The sequence below is a fragment of the Alligator mississippiensis genome, chromosome 4 (genome assembly GCF_030867095.1).
Source record: "Alligator mississippiensis isolate rAllMis1 chromosome 4, rAllMis1, whole genome shotgun sequence".
NCBI lineage: Eukaryota > Metazoa > Chordata > Crocodylia > Alligatoridae > Alligator > Alligator mississippiensis.
This window is the reverse complement of record NC_081827.1, coordinates 74,734,556-74,752,308: the sequence shown is the minus strand read 5'-3', so window position 1 is coordinate 74,752,308 and position 17,753 is coordinate 74,734,556. Positions and strand designations below refer to the sequence as shown.

Below are 17,753 nucleotides of genomic sequence, written 5' to 3'. Positions count from 1 at the left end.
GGGTTCCCCAGGGCTCGGTCCTTGGGCCCACACTATTCAACATCTTCATCAGTGACTCGGGCAAGGGGGTAGAAAGCACCCTGTTCATGTTTGCAGATGACACCGAAGATGTGGGTGGAAGTGGGTACGCTAGTAGGAAGGAACAGGCTGCAAACGGATCTAGACAGGTTACAGGGGTGGGCCGAAGAGAACAGGATGGGGTTCAACACTGACAAGTGCAGGGTAATGCACCTGGGGAGGAGGAACCAGCGGCACACCTAAAAGCTGGGGAACTCCCTTCTCGCCAGTGGTTAGACAGAAAAGGATTTTGGAGTCATTATTGATGCTATAATGAACATGGGCTGACAGTGTGGGGATGCGGTCAGGAAGGCCAACCATACCTAGTTGTGCATCCACAGATGCATCTCAAACTGGTTCAAGGAGGTGATCTTCCCCCTCTATGCGACACTGGTCAAGCCACAGCTGCAGTACTGCGTCCAGTTCTGAGTGCTGCACTTCAGGAGGGATGTGGCCAATATGGAGAGGGTCCAAAGGAGGACCACCCACACGATCGGGGGTCAGCAGGGCAGGCCCTAGGAGGAGAGGCTGAGGGACCTGAACCTGTTCAGCCTCCAAAAGAGAAGGCTGAGAGGGTATCCAGTGGCAGTCTACAAACTAGTCAAGGGGGACCAGCAGGCATTGGGAGAGTCCCTGTAACTCCTGGGATTGCTCGAGGGAACAAGAAACAACAGATACAAGCTAGCGGAGGGTAGTTTCAGGCTAGACATTAGGAAGCGCTATTTCACTGTGAGGGCGGCTAGGACCTGGAACCAACTTCCAAAATAAGTGGTGCTGGCTCCTACCCTGGGGGTCTTTAAAAGGAGGCTGGACAAACATCTGGCCGGGGTCGTTTGACCCCAGTATTCTTTCCTGCCACAGCAGGGGGTCGGACTAGATCATCTCCTCAGGTCCCTTCCGACCCTACCAACTATGAAACTATGACTGCCAGATATGGAGAAAAGGTTGCAGTCTTGCCAGTGAAACGTAATTAAATCCCAGAAGGATGGGAGTGGGGTGGGGTGGGGGGAGGGTTGAGGACGATAAATACTGTAAACTTAACCTAGCTTTTAAAAATGTTACTTTTTTGTACAATATTTTGTAAGTGCTAACAAAGTGTGTGGGTTTGTCGTCCCCCCCCTCCCCCCCCCCCCAGACTTGTTTAGGTCTTGAAGGGTGAAACTAAGTCACTCTGTGGCAGGTGTTTCTTCATACTGTACACTCTCTCTCTCTGCTCCAACCAGTTCATTTATGAAATTGCTTGATATAGTCAGCTGGAAAGGGATTGTATCTGTGGAATTCCTGTGCATTGCAGTATGATTCTTTTCTGTCAATGTCAATCGACTAAAAATCTTATTAATAAAGTACCATATGTTTAGATAACTTAACAATTTATTAAAAACGAGAAGGGGAGACAGATTTTTGCAGTGAAATGCACAGTTCACTGCTACTTTTTCTTCCAGCTCATATAAAAGTTAGCTAGGCTTAATTGGATCTTGTCAAAACATATAGACGATAAAGTTTAGGTGAGAACAGAAACCAACTTGTGTATTTCTTCTGTTTCCTTGATTGCTGAATAACAATGCTTTTGATTATAAAATTATTCCGAGTTAAGATGCTAGGAAGAAATGCCATGTGAAATGCATTGCAGTTTTCTCTTATGCGTTGCTTAAAAATATTAGTTTAATCTAAAACTTTCAAGTTAGTGGCAGTAGTGGAAGGAATAAAACCTGGTTTTGAACTGCCTTTGAATATTCCCAGTCAGGTGTGCCAAGGAAATAAATCCCTCTTTTTCCAAGCAAGTGCCTTTTTTGTGGCACTCATTCCTCAGATTGTAACTGGTGTAATTTTGTAGTATTTGATAACTGAATCCTAAAAATTACAGGATAGCGAAGTTTTCATCAGTGACAAAAAGACAGAAGTTTCAGAGACCTTTTGGAATCCAACAGATGAGATCAGACAGCGCAGATTAACAAGATACACTGTGAAGTTTGAGGAGCAAAATGACTTTGAGTCAGAAAAGTAAGTTCATTAAATATGAATAGTCCAGCTCTATTCAATTAGCTCCTTTAAAAGATGGTGTGTGTTCTCTATCCCAGTATGCATATGAGAGGATATGGGACTGTTAATTTAAAAATATTGGATTTGGAGAAAGTGACCTGGGTTCTGGTTCCATTGCAGACTTTTGGGACTTTGAGCAAGTAGTTTGCTTTCCTGGTGTGTCTTGTTTCCCAATCAGCATAGTGAGTAAAAAACCCCTCTAAAGTTCGTTTACAGAAGTATTTTGGCTCAGGGAAAAACTATTTGTACTGAAAAGTTTAGTAACATAGTAAATGGCAACCTTTGTGTAAGTGAGATTTGCTCACTTTAAAATAAATTGTTACTTGCACTTATATCTGTCACTTAAATTCTAATCCTTCAACCTTATTTTATTGCATATTTATTTTATTGCCTAGACTTTGGCAACAAGTGACTCGAGCTATAAACAACAAAGACCAAACAGAAGCTACTCAAGAGAAATATGTTCTGGAGGAAGCTCAGAGAAGGGCTGCCAAAGAAAGAAAACTTAAGGGTGAAGAATGGATCTGCAAACTGTTTGAACAAGATTTAGTTGCAGGGGAGTGGCATTACAGATATGCAGAGTGAGTCATTGGAGTGTGTGTGTTTGCACTTAAAGCTACTCATTCAATATTTAATGAGCTCATCAAATATTGTCCCCTATTCCCTTAGCTCCTTAAAGGGTAGCATGTGTTCTCAATTCCAATATACACATAGGAGATTATGGGATTGTTGGCTAAAAATGTTAGGAGTTCTGCCTGCAGACATGTGCCCTGAGTCCTGGTACGACAGCACAATGCACATGCTGTGGGAATCTGCTCCTGCAGAGGTATTCCTGGGGCACGTATCTGCAAGCACAAAGTGGGCATGCATGTCCCTGCAGGGGATTCCTGGCATGTATTTCACCCTGCCATTCCCTGTGTCTGCAAATGTGCCCTGGGAATCCCTCCTCTCCACACACACCTCTTCCTCACACACATATATAGATACAGGTATCTAGCTGTGTGTGCGTGCACCCCACCCCTGGACAGTCCCCAATCCCTGGCCCTCCAACCCCTACCCCCCACAAACTTACCTCTATCCAACTGCTGGAGCTGCTCCCACAACCCTGCCTGGATACATGCTGGCCACATATGTGCACGCCCTGCCTCCAGTCTCCCTCCCCTGCTTCCTCAGACCCAAACAGCTCCTTACTAGGGCAGGCCAAGAAAAACTTCAAAGTTGAGCTGACCAAGATCCTAGACATCTGATCAGAGTGAAAAAACAAACTGCCCAGACAGAGATTGAAGGATCCAAAAAGAAGACATGTCCAGGAAAACCTGGACGTATGGTAACCCTAGTGTAGGGGAGTCCCAACAGTTCTTATCATCTTCCAAATATGACACACACACGGTTTGCTTTTAAAGGCTTGTGGCTCTGCATCGGAGGATAGAGCTGTAACTCGGCAAGTATACAAACAAGTATGACTCTTACCTTGTCTGCCTGTTGATGCTTAATGGCACTTCCTAGCAACTTCCGTGAGGTTTAGTTCTTAGACTAATGGCAAAATTGAGCCTTTTTCTAGTGAATTATTATGGGGTGAATGTTGGAGATGGTATTGTTTCTTTTGCAATACTAGATACTTGTATGTACTCAAAAGGGCAAAAAGCAAAATATTCAAAAGGGTGGTCTTACCCCTGCAGTACTTCTGAAACAGTGTTGTATCTATCATGTCAGCACCTACTACACACATTATCATGTCTGAGATTGGTTTTGAGATCAATCCTGACAACTCTGTACCTTTTTAATAAGAGTTATATCTAGCTAGAGGAGGAGGATTGTCCATCAGAAATATTCACATATAATGGAACTGCTCTTAGACCCATCATGGAGCTTTGAGAGCTATGGATGAAATGTTCTATAGAAGAACTAGATACCGCATTTCCTCTTGAAGAGCACAAGTTTTGGTTTTTTTTTCCTATGAAGATCCAGAATATGGTATATTCCTGCAAAAAGTTAAAAATATTTATATATAAATATAGGCGCACATTTTATCAAACTTCACATTGGTTGCTGTGTTAGTCTTTCTTATTAGTGAGAGTAGATAGTGACTGGGACTTGGACACTTAGCTGCCCCCTCATCTTTAAGCATATAGACCCTCTAGCTTGGGACAGAGGCATGGCAGCAGGATGATCAGCAAGCTTCCTTACTTGTACTTATCTTGTTGGGGTTCATATGTGTGGGTGTCAGACTGGCACTATTTACTTTAATATATGCATGTTTGAATCCTTTCCTTACAGTAGGAGCATGTAAATGCTTTTCCTCTTAATTAGGTTGTGATTCTATGATTCCAAATAATTGTGTCTATTCTCTGTATAGTACCAGACCATGGGATCTACTGAATGATATGATACAGTTTGAAAAAGATGGCGCCATCCAAACAAAAGTTCGACATAGGACCCCAATGGTACGTTCTGACTTGGGTCACAGTAATCATAACCAAGATGAGACTTGCGGAGTCAAGTTTTAAATTTGGAGCTCCTCAAACATTGACTGTGTTTACTCTTCTAGAGAAATACAGTCCAGTCAGTCAGTTCCTAATCTTGCCCTCTAACTACTCTGTGGTAAGCATTAAAACTGACTTGGATAGAAAGCACCTGGTATGTTGCAAATGATCTAATGTAAGCCCTCCAGACCTTGGACTGGCTTTACATTGCTAATATTAACTCAAGCTTTCTATGATGTCTTGTGTTTTATCTGATACAAAACAGCCACTCTTGTAAAATGGATTTTTTTTTACTACAATTTTGGTTCCATGTAGATAAAGATAAATGTCATTTGCAGGTTAGTGTTCCAAAAATAAAGCGAAAGCTAGCCAGTCAGCAAAAGAAAGGGGAGTGTGGTTTCTCCTCTCCAGAACCAGATAATCAAGACTCCTCTGGAAGTGAAGGTGGGTTAAGCTGCATCTGTTCAATAAAGCTATTATTTCACAATATTTGTAGTATAAAATAGCTACTGAGACTGGATAACTTACAGTCCTAGTTCCTTGGGTCTGTATTCACAGAAAAACTAAATGCATAACACAGCGTGAATTGATCATTGCATTAGAAGTGGGATATCAGAAACTTGTAATGTCTTAAGCATAACGGTAATTTAAATAGGCTTACCTTTATATTAGCATTTCTGAAACTGTCTGTACACTTATAACGGAGTGTTTCCTTTATCAAACTGAGAGACATTCTTTTAAAACATAGTTCCATGTTTATGGCAGATTGCAATTAATGCAAATATTAGTAGTAGCTTATAACTGAAACTTCAGTACTCAGCTCAACAAGATCAGCTAATTTTATTTGTGCTTCGTATAGATAAATAACAAAAAACAAAGCTTTTAGCAGAACTTCAAATTCAGGGGAAAAAAATCACCAAAAGCATGTTTTAAACCATTTTTATTTGTCACAGGATTAAGGGTGTTTAGCCTTGACCTAGCCAACCATTCTTGTAAATTACATCTTGCATAATTTTTATAGCTCAACTACTAAAGCATAATACAAGAATCAGAAAGAAGGGGACAGATCTGGGTGAACTACAGAGTGCCATTGAATCTATAAAGGAAACGCAAGAAGACATTAAGAGGTAGTGTTCATATGCTTTAGAAGTTCAGAGTTTGGGGTGTGTTCTATTTTAAAATAAGCTAGAAATGTAAACTACTCTTATTTAAACTGGTTAATGAAATAAAAATGAAATAAATCACTTCATATCTTTTGACAATGTGACCTGTTGATCTAATAATTATTTCTGCTATGTACAGGATACTCTAGGATAGTTCATAGAAAGATGTTGCTGTTCTAGTAAACCTGATTTCCACCTTCCCCCCTACCTCCCCCCAGTCTTGGATTTAGAAATAGGATAGAAAAATAGCATTAATACAGATCAGCTTCATTGTGGTATCAGGTAGGATTACTGGAATTCCACATTGCACAAATGACTGAAGATTTTTTTTAACTTCTTTCTACTTTTGTGGGCAGCTCCACCATTTAAAAACTAAATATTATCTCCTCCATATGTGAACAAATTCAGTGCCATTTGTTGATGTTGCACTTATTTTGCTCAGTACATCTTGGTAGAACCTTAACAATGAAAACAGTGAGTGATGAATTTAATGTCAGTGCTTATTAAGTTTTTGCATAAATTGCCCAGCATGTTCACATATGTTAAGCTTCCATTGATTGGAAAATTTCTGTAGAATTGGGGGAAAGAGTTGATTATGCCCATTGCTCCTAATTTAAAAAATAAAAAAGCCTTATAAATTTAAATTTTCAACAACAGTAAATTATGAATACCCATTTAGCCAACACCTGTTAAGGAATGCTGTACAGGTAATTCCATAGGTTCTGTGCTGCCTTGTAGATTCTTATGTTAAAATACTGTAATGGTAATAGAAATTAGATGTAAAAATATCAAGAAAACAAAACTGCTAGGAGTTAAATAGCCTTTAATGTAAATCAGTGTAAAGTTAAGAACTGTTCTGTGGACCTTTGTGCTTAAGCATTTTAAATTCAAGCACAAAAATGTGAGGTTGACTTTTTCACTGATCTTAATAGAGAGCTACAATGTAAAATGTGTTGACTTAGTATCACCTTCAACAAGTATGAAGAATATATGATTTCATAAGTGAAGTCCCTCCTATTTTATTTTTTTACCTTTTTTTTTATTTGTGGTGGTTTAATTTTTTGTCTTGATTTTTGACACACTGTGGGCACGTTTACATGTGTGCTTTATTGTGCAGTAGCCTATTTTGTGCATTACGTCGTCACACCAAAAACCATGCTAAAATGCTAATGCACAGTAAAAATAGGCTACTGCACACTAAGCTTCACTTTAAAAAAACAAAACAAAAAAAAAAACCAAAAAAAACCCCATGCACTTTCTCTACTGTGTATTAGGGCAGCCTAATGCACATTTATTTCATACCTCACATTAGAGGTAGTAAATTTAATGTACGGTAGCAAAGCACATTAATGAACATGTAGACAGGTCCTGTGTAAATTCTTTTTTCTAAAAGTAGGCAGGTGAAAGTGCTTGATAGATTTTTTTTTTCATAGTTTTCAAGAGTTGAACTGTTAAGAACAGCAGCATTAACAGTTTCTAATAATCAGCTAAACACTTAAGAGTCTTTTTTTAAATACTTTATAGGGACATCATGGCTCTACGAAATCGTGTTACTTCAAATTTACCACCCTTGGACAACAACTTTCTGCAGCTTAAGCACTATGTCTTCATTTTACTCCTGGTTCTGCTACAGTTTATTGTTAACTTCTTGTTCAAATAAGAAAATCTTAAGAGACTCTGAACTGGAATGATCAAGCCCTTGCTGGGACCATATTTTAAGTTGGTTTGGACTTTAAGTTTGCAATATTATCTAAAAGAGCACTGTAGTAACAACTTAAAGAATTTTTGCCTCAAATCTTTATGCATTCTTGGATCAAGATCATATTCCTGCCTACCCAGTTGGTGAGAAACATGTAAGTGCCAGTACTCTTGCTCCTTGTCTGCATCACATGCATACATGACACTAGCCTTGTGTTTTGTAGTATATTGTAGGCTACTGACTTTTTTAAAAAAAATCATCATAATGTTACTCAAAAATCAGAGGTGTTTTTTTTTTCCTTGCAGTGGGGACACCTAATTCACACTGACAGTGATAATGAAAAAATGAGAAATGACAAGCCATGTAACACTTCAAGTCACCATTTTGTAACAAAATACCACTTGTGTGTACTTAGACTTACTATTTTCTTAAACTTGTGGAGGAAAAAAAATCATTTATGCCCAAATGAAATGGATGCATTTCTTTAGGTACAAAATTTTAATTAGATGGCTGTCAATATTCCACACACATACTATGTTAACAGCCCACCAACACTTGTATTATGAACTCCGTATTTTGGGGTTTATATTTGATGGCTACGTTTACTTAACTAACAAGCATGAATTAAGTTTGTGACTCTCTTACAGTAAGTTACAAGAGATTACTTGCTGACTTCAATTTTTTTTGTCTCGAGTTACAGAAACAGCTGGGATGTGCATTAAGTGTAAAGGGTTTGATTTTAGTCTCTGAAAAGAAAAGAGATTTGAGACGAAGTTAAGTCTTGCTGTTAAATTTGCATTTGCTTGTGTGCTGCTGAATTTTGCATGATCCACAACAACACACCTCAGTTAAATCCAAGAAGGTGATGAAGTGCTAAACATGGATTAAATTGCTCTTTGTTGCAGCATATACACTGCATAATCTTACATGCTGAGGTGGAGGCCTTCCTTTCTTCCTTTCATAAATCAATAATATGGAAGTAGGATCCAGATTTTGAACCTTGTATGCTAGCATGGTTTGTGCTTTAATAGGCATAATTTTGTATACAACTCATGTCAGCAAAAGAAACTTAAATAATCTTTAAGTGTCTGAAAACATGAGATCTTTGCTCTTCCCCTGGACCCTGTGTACTAGGTAAGAGATCAGAGTGACATAAAGGTTCCCTAAGAGCCTATTCCAAGGAACACAGCTACCCTGGGGAAGATGCTCATCATCTTCCCATGACCTCCTTTACAGTCAAGGCACAGAGGACATGCTGGAGATAGGAATGGACATCACAAAACTTATAGGACTGTGGAGATCTTGGGCAGTGCTACAGCCAGTGGGTCGTTCCTTGAAGGGTGCCACAATTTAGGCAGGCCCTAAAATTGTCTGGGCCAATCCTGCCCCTAAAACAGCCTGGGATTGGGAGTGGGAGGGAGGTGGTGTCAGGGTGGCTTAATGCCATTTTAGCCCCTCCCACCCACTAACCCCATCCCACCTGAGTGGTGTAGCAGGGAACTCGCACATCTCATCCTTTGTGGACAAAAAACATTTAATTTAGACTTTTACCTTATCTGCCTTGACTCTTCGTTTTCCTGTGTTCCTCTCAGACATTCCCTACCTCCCAATTCTGTTTACCTTCTCCCCTATTTTTTTAGTCTCGCCTACGTGACAAACTTTTACTATTTATGCATGTCATAACCCAGTGAGTTTGGTGCCTCGGCACTATGGAATTTTCTTGACACACGAGAGCCTCTTGCACAGCGAGGGTTTTTGCTGCATAAAGAACCCGCGTGCAGGAGAGAGTTCCTGCCACTTTGCAGCTGTCTTTGCAGGATGCATTCTCTTTGCAGCACAGAAATGCACGGTGCAAAGAGTTCCCGCCATTCGGATGTAAATTCGTGCCCCGCAATTGGCTAGTGCTAAATTATTCACACTTGGTGGCCGGTAATTGGCTTGCTGGCCGTTTAAAAACTAGCGCGACTTCCGCCCAAGTCGAAGAGCTTTGAGCACGCTGCAGAGTGCCTCTTAGAGATCCAACTTGTGGCTAGCTGATCGATAGACTGATCACCTATCGATCCTTCTTCCCGTCGCCGAACGCAGTCCCAGACGTACCCTTTTCCCACCGGCTTGAATTACGGACGAGTTTACTGGCATTGGCCTCGCCAGCTGGAGCAACTTACATTGTTGTCCAGACGACTGAACTGTTTCCGTCGCAGCCACCCGCTACGTAAGTAAAGTTTTTTGCAACCATTAAGCTTGTCAGCCTCTCTATTCACCAGCCCACCCTGACGAACGGGTAAATTCTGAATCACCTCGAGTCAGTTCAGCCCGGCCGAGACAATGCATCCTGCCTGAACGTAGCTATTTCCTGTCCTCCCCCCATATACCCCCTCTTGCACGCACACACATTCACACTCTTAAAATGTAGTTGGGTCTTGAATCATTTTCTAGAAAACAATTCTGTCAACTTCTTCTGTATATTCTGTTATGACCAAGCCTGATTTTGGTTTCTACACATGGTGGGTAAAATCTGGGTATAGAAAGTCCCTTAGCATAAAAAGGGAGGTAGTCTAGCACAGTAAACCCATAACAGACGGCAAAAGTGGAAGCAGTCAAAGTGCTATATAAAATCAAGGGGTGGTCTAAAGATGAGAACGTTGTAATATTTATTTGGCATTTAGTTGGCGTTGTCCATACTCTTACTGCTGTCATGATAAAAATATCACATTAGCTAGCAGTTGCTAGGGTTTTGCCTAGTAAAAAAAGTGTGTGCATACTTTATCCCATCTTTGAGAATCACTCAGTAGTGAACTTTGAGTTTTGCATATGTGTAGAAGCTGGAGCTAGGCAAAATGACCTTATTTACACTGAAGCTGATTTTTTTTTTTTCTTCTGTATATTTGTAGCTGGTTACTTGAGGTGTAAACATGCTTAATTCCTGACCGAAAAGGCAAAGAATATTTCCTGAAATTGTTAATGAAAAACTATAGGCAGCAGGTCCTCCTGACTCTAACTTATTACTCATGTATTAAGAAGCACATACATTAAATGTCTGGTGGTTCCTATTTTGTTCTGATATTTGTATGAATTTCCCTTAGATGAAAAGAATGAAGGAATTTACTGCCTAATTTTTCTTTCTTTCTTTCTTTCTTTCTTTCTTTCTTTCTTTCTTAAGGCAGGCTGATCTCAGGCCTAGCTTGTAAAGCCTTTTTCTTGATAAATAATGTCATATCTAACCATGATGTATAGTTGATCTTGAATATTCTGCACATAGTCATAAAAATGATTGTACAGTTTGCAGTTGTCTGAGGGCAGCGGCCTCCTAATTTTTAGCATTTAAAGCAGAGCACTTGTTTTCTCGCTTAATTACAAATTCTATTTTTATTTCCCTTTGTAAAGGAAGTAGAAAATATTCATAACTTATGATTTGTTTTCATATGGCGTTTTGGTTGTTTTTAAAATGCACTTAAGTCTTTAATTTTGCCATTTAACTAGTTGCATTCAGCTGACCTAAGAGTAAGCCTGTCATGTTACATGTAATACGTGTAGTTCCAGCAATAGATACCATAATTATTTCACAAGTTGCTTCCTTTTGAATAGTTTGCATCACTTATAAGGGTACAGCATGTTATTTTCCAAATTTAAAACTCCAAAAATTAATTCTCCATGATGTCCTATGAAAGAGAGCATTAATGTTACAGTTCACTGCCCTCCTGTGCCTTTTGGGAAATTCTCTTGCCAGTTTACTGTTAATGAAACAGAACTTGGATTCTAACATAATCTGTCTAGCATAATGTGAAAAAGTAGGGTTGGTTTTTTTTAAGAGGCTGTTAGTTCACTTCTTTCGTTCTGTAAATACGTAGCATGTTTAATAAGAATGCTGTACTTTTATAAGATTTTTAATTCATTATTGTATTTCAAATATATCTTCAACTTGGAAAGCATTGAAAATAGATCTGGTATTTCTTGTGTATTGTAAACAGTGCCTTCTTGATGGATTTCATGCTGTTTTGAGGTATATAAAGAAGACTCGTTAAGTTTGTGCCATATGTACACTTGACCTATTTGCAGGGGCTGTTATATATCTGAAGATGTACTTTCCCACTTAGTTGGATTTTTTTTAAATCCTTTAAAAATAGAATCCTTCCCCTTCTGTTTCGGTTTCCAAGAACTTTTTTCTGCTGAGTTATAAATATCTGGTTTCTCTCTCTCTGTTCTGTACAATGAAGCTGCAGTGCTTTGTGGTACCACAGAAAGAGCCATAAAGAACCCCATAGTAGCACAGATTATTCTGGCTTCATTTCATCTTTGACTACATTAATGCAGAATTTGAATGAGGTAGAGAATTGAAGGGAGGTTGCCAACGTACAAAGGGAAACTAGACACCTACTTCTGTTTTGTTTTGTTTTTTTTTGTAAAAAGACAAAAGTGTTCTCTCTTCAAGCATTTATATCTTTTAATTAATTGGCAGTTTTGAACAGTCTACAAATCGGGTGTAACAGATGCAACAGTCACTTATCTGACGAAATGGGAAAGGACGTCTTTCAATTATATAGCCTGCCACTATTTATTTCTTCTTTTCCTTCTAGTTTCATAACTTTATGTAACACAGACTAGCTCATTTTTATTCACTTTATTTAATGTATTGTTTGGATTTTTGTACTGTTACACTTTAAAAAAAAAAAAAATGAAAATGGACTGTTACAGGTAAGCTGTTTAGGACCAGTGTCTCACCATCCCACTCACTATGTAAAGAGCCAGAATTCATGACCAATTATTTATGGAGGAAAAAAAAATTTGCTCCCTGTCCACGTTTTGTTCCCGTATCTCCACTGGCGTGAGGTCAGCGTCCCACGCGCGCACAGGGTCTTTCGGGGAGCGACTGCATGCGCTGGGGTAGCGCAGGGAGGGCCTGTCACTTCCTGGGACGGGGATGTTGCGCCTGTTGCATGCTTGGCTGTACATCCATGTTCAACTCTGTTACTTGTGAATTAAAGCACTGCCACTGGTCACCTGTCTTGTCCGACTGATGAATAAAGAAGTTGTCCCCACTTCGTGCGTATCAGAAGTAAACGGCGAGCGTCTGAGTGGAGCCGGGCCCGGCGCGCAGCGCCCCAGGCTGCCCCCAGCTCTGCCTGCTGCCCCAGACAGGGGATTGTCTTATTACGATTTAGGGTTTGGGTGTTTTTTGGGGTTTTTTTTTTTTTTGGATGGTTTGGTTTTTTTTATGTCGCCCCGCGGCCGCCGGGGGGGTGACGCGCCCCTGCTTCGGGACAGAAGCCGCCGGGGGGACGGCGGGGACTGGCAAACACAGGAGCGGCGCGCGGGCACCACCCCCGGCCAGGCCCCGCCCCCACAGCGAGGCCGTGGGGGCGGTCTCCCGTGGCCCAGCCCCTTCCGCTTGAGGCAGCCAGTGCGGAGCCTTCGTCCCTCGTCGTGACGTCATGGCGCAGGCCGGCCCCCGGAAGCGGCGCCGGTTTCCATGGAGGCGGCGGTGGTGCTGGGCGCGGGGCGCTTGGGGCGCGAGGCGGCGGCGCTGGCGAGCGCGGTGCGGGGCTCGCTCGGGCCGCGCGGCGGCCACGTGCTGCTGGCCCGGTCCACGGGGGAGGCGCTGCTCGCGCGGGACGGCGGCCGCGTGCTGCAGGCGCTGAGCCTCGAGTCCCCCACGGCCAGGTACGACGGGGGCCGGCAGCGGCCAATCTTAGGGCAGCTGCGCCGCTCTGCCTGCCTTCGAGTGCCTCTGCCCCGTCGCTGGCTCGTGCCCCAAGCCGAGGCCGAGGGAGCCGCGACCCCGGCAGCACCTCGCAGGAACCCACGGGGTGGAAGCACCGATTTGATTTTCTCCCTTTTCTTTCCTTCCCCCCGGCTCTAGGGTGATGGTGGCGTGCGCCTGCGCACACCAGGCTGCCACTGGTGATGGCGCCAAGACGTTCGTCATCTTTCTCTCCAGTCTGCTGCAAGGCCTTCTGATGGCTCTCGGCAAGGGGGTGGCAGCAACGGCATCTCCCATTCCTCGGCAGGGGCAGAGAGGGAACAGCTGCATGGGGCGGAAGGAAATCGCTCAGTCCCTCGTGGCCTTTCAGACCCGAGTACTGGACCAAGTGGTGATGCAGGACCTAGGGAAGCACTTCCTGTCTGCTTTCCCTCACCTCACAGCTGAGATCGAGAGGCCTACGCTGGAGTCCATATTTGAAGCTTACTTATGTGGAAGGATAGGAAGAACTCACTTGAAGTTTCTTTCCCAGTTGGGCTGCGATTACTATTACCTGTGCACGCCGTGTGAGACGGGGAGCAATGAAACACTGAATTTCGTGAATGACTGCTTCATGGAATTGCACACTGCTGTGACGGGCCTTCCGGTTTCCAGCTCCAGGGTCCTGGATGGACTTGTTCTTCAGAGAGATTTTGTTGCATACTGTCCAGCAGATGGTGACATAAGAATGTTAATAGTCACAGACTCTATCCTTCCTGCTCTTTCTGCCTCTGGTGTAGAGTTTATTGTGAATACGCAGGTTCAGTATCAAGCTTCTCAAGCTTGGATTTCCAAAAGAACAGAAGCTGTAATGAAATACTTGCAGAACCACAAGGTTAAGGTGTTACTGTCAAGTGCGAAGCAAGAGGAAATGGTTATTTACTATGCAAAACTAAGTGGTATATCTGTGGTACATTGTTTATCACCAGAAGAAGTCTCTCTTCTTTGCAGGATTACAGGAATCTCACCATTCAGATATTGGGACAACATACATAGTGAGATCACTGAAACTGCCACAGCAAAATTTTGTCGGCCTATCCTGCTTGGCTCCAAGAGATACGTTCATCTTGGTTTTTCAGGAACATCTGCCTTTCGGCCTCATTGTGTAATTCTTTGTGGACCAGTGCATGGTGTTACAGAGCAGCATGCATCTGCTTTTCATGGAGCATTTAAAATGTTACAGCTGCTGTTTAAAGCAGTTGATCAAACTGACAGATGTAAAGAGAAAACTGAACACCCAAATAAATCTTCAGATGCTTTGGGTTGTAGTTGCCATTCAGCTACTCCACAGAAACTCAAAACGGAGGATGTTACGCATAGCAGTGACAAGACCACTGATCAACAACTGAATGTTATTAGGTCTGAAAGGGAAAGCCAGCTGACAGACTCTGCCATGGGGACAGGTGAAAATCCAGCATTTGTTCAAAAAGATTTGCAGAAATCCCTAAACCTTGCTGTGCCCATCACAGAAATAGAAAATGATAGGTTTCCAGGGCTCACTAATAAAACTCCTTTTTTAGGAGACACCGAGAACTTGCATTTGAAATATAGACATCCAAGTGAAATACAGGTTAAGGGTGAAAGTAAGCCAGTTGTCTCTAACCAACACATTTGTAAGGTTGCCACAACAGTGGCAGGAAATACCAGTGCTGAAGTTGTACCCAGACATCTGAGAACTATTAAGGACTGCTGGAAAGAAAGCAGAGAGTTAGTTCCATTTGAGGATGAGAGCAGTTATAAAAGTTCTGTTCAAAATTATTCTGGCTTGTTCATACAGGCAGGATCAGTGTTGCCAGTAGGAGGTAACTTTGAGATCTTACTGCATTATTACCTCTGTAACTATGCAAAACAATGTCAGCAATCAAAAATAAGTATTATTTCTACTATAATTGCTGATGCATTGCTAAGCATTCCAGAAATCCTTTACAGGACAGGGAGAGGCAGTGGTTTTCCTAAGTTCTATCTTGAAGCCATCAGTGCACTCAGAAATAATCAGCCACTGCCCAGGCCTCAAAAAGGCCTAGAATCAGTGTACTGTAAATACCTGCTGGTTGTTTCTGTTCTTCATTGTGTTACAAAGCTTCTGTCTGTTGACTTGATAATTGGTATTAAGAGACTGCCTCAGATAACTGAGGCTAATTATTCCGAAGAAGACTTGTGAAAAAGATGAGGGTTGTTTTTTTTTTGGTTTATCACGTGTTCTGGACAACAGGCACGCCACAGCTTACTGCAGGCATTAATAGAGCCAATTTGAGCTAATGTGCCTGTTTCTGTAACAGTAAAGGAAGGTATAAGCAGATCAACTTCAGGTTATTTACTGCTGGTGATCTCCACAAAAGTTTCGTAGTTTCAAGCACAAAGGTTACAGTATGCAAGTGCTGGCTGTCTACACTGCTTGCTGTATCATGGTGCAGAGAGTCTTATGTGGGTCTCTGCCCATGAATGAAGCCTGTCTCATTTTGAGGTTTAGTAATGCAAATTAGCTTTGGCCCTTTGTTTTATGACAAGTTACCAGACTTCACAAGATATTAAGTTAGCTGAGAACAAGGTTTAACAACTGTCACAATTTCTCTTTAGTTTTCTTAACCTTAATAAGGAGTTGAATTATGTGTTTATAAGCAGTTTGATATCTATTTTTACTGTTAAAACATGGAGGCAGTAAGCTGTAGGCCACTGCATTTCATTCCTGTGAAAGACTGCTACAAAATGGGCGCCAGCTTTTTTATTTTCTGCTGAAATAAATGTTGGCCAAACAAACAATGCTAGGAAGTAAACTCGCATTCTGTCTGGCCCACTGTTTGTTCTGACAAACTAACTTATAATGTGGTATTATTTCTGACTCCAGTATTGAGCTGTACTGCCTTATATCCTGGTGCTATTATAAAAATAAGCTGAGGCAAAGAGAGAAATGCACCTTTTTTGTTTCAAGGTTAGTCTGAACTTGATGTATTAATTTTCATGTGTTTCAGCTGTCTCTCTTTTATTTGTGCGCTGCATGTTTCAGGGTAGGAGGCAGATAGTCAATAAATGAGCAACTGCAACCACAGAAGGTATCATTTGTTCCCTTTGTAGAATTACTGCACTTTATATGATTCCTGTTGGTATTCATATTAAGTAAACTGCCTTTAAATTAAAGTAGTATGAGAAATTTAAAAATCGTATGATATAAGCAAAGCGTTCAAGCCAGGAGTTCTCATCCTTTTTAAACTTAAGGTACCCCCTGTAATTTTTATGAATTTTCCAGCTCCCCATTTCAAAAATTAATTTATTATTACAGCGTTTACCTCCTTGTAGAATGACTAGGCAGTGGGTGGGAGAGGAGAGTGGTCAGGCATCTTCAAACCTAAACCTGTGTTTATCTCCTCACACCTGCTTATCTCCTCATGCCTCCCATCCTCCTTCAGAGGATCTGGTGGTATCCCAGATTGCCACAGCAGCATGGCTGAGAATCACTGACTCAAGCAATTAAAACTGGAATTCAGATTGATCACCATTTGTGCGTCCCTTTTGCATCTTAATAAATGATGTCATTTTCACTCTGGAGTTCTCAAATTTTTTTTTCAGATACTGCAAGAACATTTTCTACAAATATAATTTTCTCATTACAATTTTAAAAACTTCTTGGTACCTTGTTAGCTTTTGGTTTTGTAAAAGTTTGTATTTTTGGTATTGCATTTTTAAGCAAACATTTACTGTGCCACTTGAGCAGTTTTAGGCAGCTTGAGTAAGAAGAATTGCACTAAGAAAGTTGCTTAAAGAAACATGTTGTGATGCCAAGGGTAACTTTTTTGCTTTAATGAAAATATGGCTAAAGTGAAGCTCATTCGGTTCTGATGTGTCCCCTGAGGCTGCTTTTGTGTGTCTAGCCCCAACCTCTGGTATCTGGAGTGCATTGTCATAGAAAGCTGAAAACAAGACAAGCGCACCCATATTAGTCGACAGGGTTGCACTGGGGGTGCAGTCACACTCCCCTTGGCTGTGGACTGCATGTGCAGTGAGCTCTCCTAGCTCATCGGCTGCTTCTCCTGTGGGAACTCTGCCTGTTCAGGGAGCTCTCTGAGCTCACCAGCTGGTTGGCATGGGCTCTTTCTGAAGCCACTGCTTTCATGTGGCTCCAGGGTGCAAGGCATAAGTGATGTCACCATTAGCCCCCACTTTTCCACTACCCTGAATTTGGCACAGGGAATGGGGGGGGGACGGGGGACAAAGGGGCAAATGGAGGGAAGCAGCAGCCATCTCGCAGCATCTCCATGTTTCTGTTCTGGGCAGAAAATTAGCTGCCCTGCTTAGTTTTGAAAGGGTATTTTTTGGAAAAAAGGTAAGTATTAGGGGTACACCAATAAAGAATTTCTTCGCCGATACCGATAGCTGCTTATTAACCAGCTATATTGACCCATACCAATCCAATAACTGATATTACCTGGGGGTTGAGTCATGCCAGGCTGCATGGGCGACTGGTGTCCTGATCCTGGGAGGGCACCAGTGGCCAATCGGGGCAGGGAGGGGGTGGTCCCCCAGTGGCTGATAGCTGCTGGCAACAAACTAGAAGTGCCGCTGGCGCTTCTATCGCAATC

General features: G+C 41.9%; 2 protein-coding genes across 11 annotated transcripts in view; both read left to right on the top strand.

Annotated features, from left to right (window-relative positions):
• The window catches only part of OSBPL8 (oxysterol binding protein like 8), a 157,819-nt gene extending 145,380 nt beyond the window's left edge, over nucleotides 1-12,439 (top strand). For all 10 annotated transcript variants that reach the window (XM_014595859.3, XM_014595855.3, XM_059726106.1 and 7 more), the window contains 6 exons: nucleotides 1,922-2,058; nucleotides 2,493-2,678; nucleotides 4,454-4,541; nucleotides 4,919-5,024; nucleotides 5,602-5,707; nucleotides 7,268-12,439. In XM_014595859.3, coding sequence (XP_014451345.1) covers nucleotides 1,922-2,058; nucleotides 2,493-2,678; nucleotides 4,454-4,541; nucleotides 4,919-5,024; nucleotides 5,602-5,707; nucleotides 7,268-7,403 — 759 coding nt within the window. In that variant the 3' untranslated portion in view covers nucleotides 7,404-12,439. The remainder of the gene's footprint in view (nucleotides 1-1,921; nucleotides 2,059-2,492; nucleotides 2,679-4,453; nucleotides 4,542-4,918; nucleotides 5,025-5,601; nucleotides 5,708-7,267) is intronic.
• Nucleotides 12,440-12,894: 455 nt separating this feature from the next.
• On the top strand, nucleotides 12,895-16,715 carry BBS10 (Bardet-Biedl syndrome 10). The gene is made up of 2 exons (XM_006269906.4): nucleotides 12,895-13,100; nucleotides 13,300-16,715. The coding sequence occupies exons 1-2, from the start codon at nucleotides 12,910-12,912 to the stop codon at nucleotides 15,338-15,340; spliced, it is 2,232 nt and encodes a 743-aa protein (XP_006269968.4). The 5' UTR covers nucleotides 12,895-12,909; the 3' UTR covers nucleotides 15,341-16,715.
• The last annotated feature ends 1,038 nt before the right edge of the window (nucleotides 16,716-17,753 follow it).

Bases quoted from the DNA above. Each gene is read 5' to 3' on its own strand.
- BBS10 (XM_006269906.4), top strand. From the start codon at position 12,910: ATGGAGGCGGCGGTGGTGCTGGGCGCGGGGCGCTTGGGGCGCGAGGCG. The intron at 13,101-13,299 runs GTACGACGGGGG...CCCCGGCTCTAG, and splicing joins CTCGAGTCCCCCACGGCCAG to GGTGATGGTGGCGTGCGCCT.